The sequence below is a fragment of the Neomonachus schauinslandi genome, chromosome 2 (assembly GCF_002201575.2).
Source record: "Neomonachus schauinslandi chromosome 2, ASM220157v2, whole genome shotgun sequence".
Classification (NCBI taxonomy): domain Eukaryota; kingdom Metazoa; phylum Chordata; class Mammalia; order Carnivora; family Phocidae; genus Neomonachus; species Neomonachus schauinslandi.
In genome coordinates this window covers 1,616,235-1,619,587 of record NC_058404.1, presented here as the reverse complement: position 1 = coordinate 1,619,587, position 3,353 = coordinate 1,616,235, and the positions used below count along the sequence as shown (strand labels likewise).

Here is a 3,353-nt window from a genome sequence, read left to right as displayed (position 1 = left end):
TGCCCTTGAGAGGGGGGTGAGGCCCATTCTGTGGCATCTGCATTCGGCAGGGGAAATCCTTCCACCGCTTGCTGGACAAGAGACACATTGTACCAAAGATCCCAGCTTCCATGCTTGCGAAATCGGGAACTAACCCAACCCACACTTGAACACAGGATGACATGAGCCTTTTAACTAAATTAGAAAAGTTTTAAGAGCTCTACCGATGGGTAATGAGTTTAAGCCTCAAGCCATCAGAAGTGTGGCCTTCTTCCAGTGGCTCACCAATACAGCTCACGGTGGCCTAGGGCCGGGCCTCCCCTGTGGCGCTGAGGCCCGGAGCTGTGTGCGCACGGCCTTCTCCCGGCGGAGCGAGGAAGCTACTGCGCAGACTCACGTCTGGCCAACTCTCCACCCGACCCCGGAACGCAAGTGCCCCTGAGCACCCCCAGCACGCCCGGGCACCCTCTGGGACCCACCCATTGATCCTGAGGCTTAATCTTCCAATTCCTTCTCCTTCTCCCCCAGATATCCCGTGTCATATTTGTAAGGTTACCTATTTGCACTCACCTTACATATCATGCCATTGACCCCGTTAAGCATAGCGGCGCAAAAAAGGAACGCAGAATAGGGCAGCAGACCTTAAAACAGCATTGCAAAAAGTCTTCAAGGTCCCGCGACAAGCTTCCAACTTCAAAGTGTTTAAATGGTCCGCGTGGACAGCGCCCACGCCAGGACTCTCTCCTCGGCCCCCCTCCCAGTTGGATCTCCGCCCACGGGGGCGTGCCTGAGGGAGGTGCCCCCCCTCGCACCCCCCCGCCCTACGCGGCGCCCTCCTCGCCTCGGTCTGGCTTCTCCTCCGGCAAGTTGAGCACGAACGGGAAGAGCGCGCCTCGGGCGTCCAAGGGGACGCGGAGCGGCGCGGGCTCGAAGCTGCCGCCTTCGCCCGCGCCCACGTCCGCGCCGGGCTCGCTGTCCTGCGGGGGCACGAAGCGCCAGGTGCCCGCGCGGCTCACGCAGTAGATGGTGCCATCCAGCGCCACGCAGCGGAAGGGCTGCAGGTTGGACGGCGCGCCCGGGGGGCGCAGGTGCGCGGCGCAGCGGCTCCACTGCTTGGCTAGGCAGTGGTAGCGGAGCACGCTGACGCCTCCGGCCGACGTGGCCGCCGCCTGCGAGTCGCCACGGCCCCCGCCCAGGTCGAAGCGGTAGATGAAGCCATCCAGGGCCACCATGGCCGCGGAACGCTCCCTACTGCTGCTGCACGGGCACTCCTGCCACTCGTCGCGCCGCGGGTCGTACTTGAGCAGGCGGTAGAAGAGAGAGCCCCCGGACACGTAGATCTCGCCGTTGCAGGTGGCGGCTTCGTGCGCTACGGCGAAGGCGCCCCGCGGTAGCGGGGCCACGGCGGCCCAGCGGTCGGCGCGCGGGTCGTAGCGCTCCACGCTGAGCAGGCACTCGCCGCCCACGGCGTACAGGTGGCCGTCCAGGGCCAGCAGCTGCAGCTGCGAGCGCGCCTGGCGCAGCGGACGCACGGTGCTCCAGCGGTCGGTGGCCGGGTTGTAGCAGAAGACCTGGTCCGAGGGGCGCGCGCGGCCGTCGGGACCCGCAGGCCCCACGCCGCCGGCCACGAAGAGGTAGTTGTAGAGCACGCACAGCCCGCAGCCCCGCGCCGGCGCGCCCTCGGGCAGCCGCGTCAGCTCGCGCCACTCGCCGGCCGCCTCGTGCAGGCAGTAGACGGCGGCGTCGCCCCGGCCCTCCGTGTCCCCCGACGGGCTCTGCGGGCGGCTGCCCGCGCGCTCCCCGGCCGGTCCGAGCGTGGCGGCCAGCAGGCGGGCCCGGCCGGCGCGCAGGCGGCGGCGCAGCAGCAGGTCGCGCTCGGCGCCGGACAGGCGCCCGAACACGGCGGGCTCGCGCAGCACGTCCAGGTAGTGGTCGCTCATGAAGCGGTAGGCTGCGTCGCGCAGCTCGGCCAGTCGCTGCCGCTTGGCCGCGCTCAGCACCTCGTAGCAGTTGGCCAGGCTCAGCTGCGGCGCCACGGCGTCGGTGGCGCGCTGCACGGCGCACGGCAGCTGCAGGCGGCGCGCGCCGGCCACCACCTCGGCCACGTTGTCGGGTCGCACGCCCGCCATGCGCCCGCTGTACGCGTAGGCCAGGAGCAGCCGCAGCGCCGCCCAGCCCACGCCCTGCACCCGCAGCACGTCCCGGGACGCGCGCGCGCGGAAGTAGTCGCTGCGAGCCGCCAGCACCGCCTTGTGCGCCCGCAGCCGGCGGCCGGACACCTCGATGACCAGGTCGGGCTCCCCGTGCGCGGGCCCGACGCCCGGGGGCACTGGCGGGGGGTCCCCGGGCTCCTCGGGGGACACGGGCTCCTCGGGAGACACGAGCTCTTCCAAGGACGTGGGCTCCTCGGTGGCCGCGGGCTCTTCCGGGGACACAGAATCCTCGGGGGGCGCGCGCGGCTCGGGGTCCCCGGGCTCCTCGGGGGACGCGGCGCCCGCGCTGCCGACCTCCCACTGCCGCTCCACCACCAGCTGGCCGCTGCGACGCGAGGGCGGGGAGGACGCTGCGCCTTCCGCCGCGGAGGCGCGAGACTGCGGCGGGGAGTCGTCCCCGGAGCTGAAGCACAGCGACGCGCTCAGACTGCAGGGTGTCTGCGCGTCCGGCGGCTGCAGGCTGCCCTCTCCCGGAGCCGCGGGAGCGCCGCCCAGGCCCTCGGCCGGGGCGCACGCTCCCTGCGCAAAGGCGCCCCCGGCCTCGGCCCCCCGGCCCTGGTCGTCCCTGGGGTAGAGGGCGCAGGGGGGCACCGGGTTCTCCATGGGGCCGCTGGCCTTCGCCGCCGCCGCAGCCAGACCCCCGCTCAGCAGCCCACCATGACGGCGCCCTGGCTCGGGCTGCTCAAGGTCGACCGTTGCTCTCGGGGTCTAGCTTCGCGGGCTTTTCCTGGCCCGCGCGATCCAGTTTCCCTTCTGTGTGCACAGCTCCTTTGGCTCACACACCGCTGCCCTCTCCCGCGAGGACTGTGTCGGCCCTGTGTGCACTCTCAGCTGAACTTCTGAAGGGCGGGCTCGTCAGCACTGGCTAGCCAAGTGCCTGGGGGGGCGGGGGGGTCTCCGCGGCTTTGTCTGCAGGCCCGCGCACGGATGCTTCCCTGCAGGTACCGCCCCGCCACGGCCTCCGGGTTACCTGCAGTTCCTTCTCCGCAGCGCTGAGCTACCTGGAACGGCTAACAAACCAGGGCAGGCCCTTTCTTTCTGGGCCAGTGTTCATCCCTTTACTTTTCATCGCATTAGTTCCATTACTGCGTCCCAGGACGAACCCGTCCAAGGCAGGCTGCCTCTAAAGTTAAGAGCCGGGTTTTAACTCCTTTTCCTGTG

General features: G+C 69.8%; 1 protein-coding gene across 1 annotated transcript; it reads right to left on the bottom strand.

The window, feature by feature from the left end:
* Positions 1 to 627: 627 nt before the first annotated feature.
* Positions 628 to 2,795, bottom strand: KBTBD11 (kelch repeat and BTB domain containing 11). The gene has a single exon (XM_044912796.1). It carries the CDS (start codon positions 2,793 to 2,795, stop codon positions 801 to 803), a length of 1,995 nt encoding a protein of 664 aa, XP_044768731.1. The 3' UTR covers positions 628 to 800.
* Between the last annotated feature and the right edge of the window lie 558 nt (positions 2,796 to 3,353).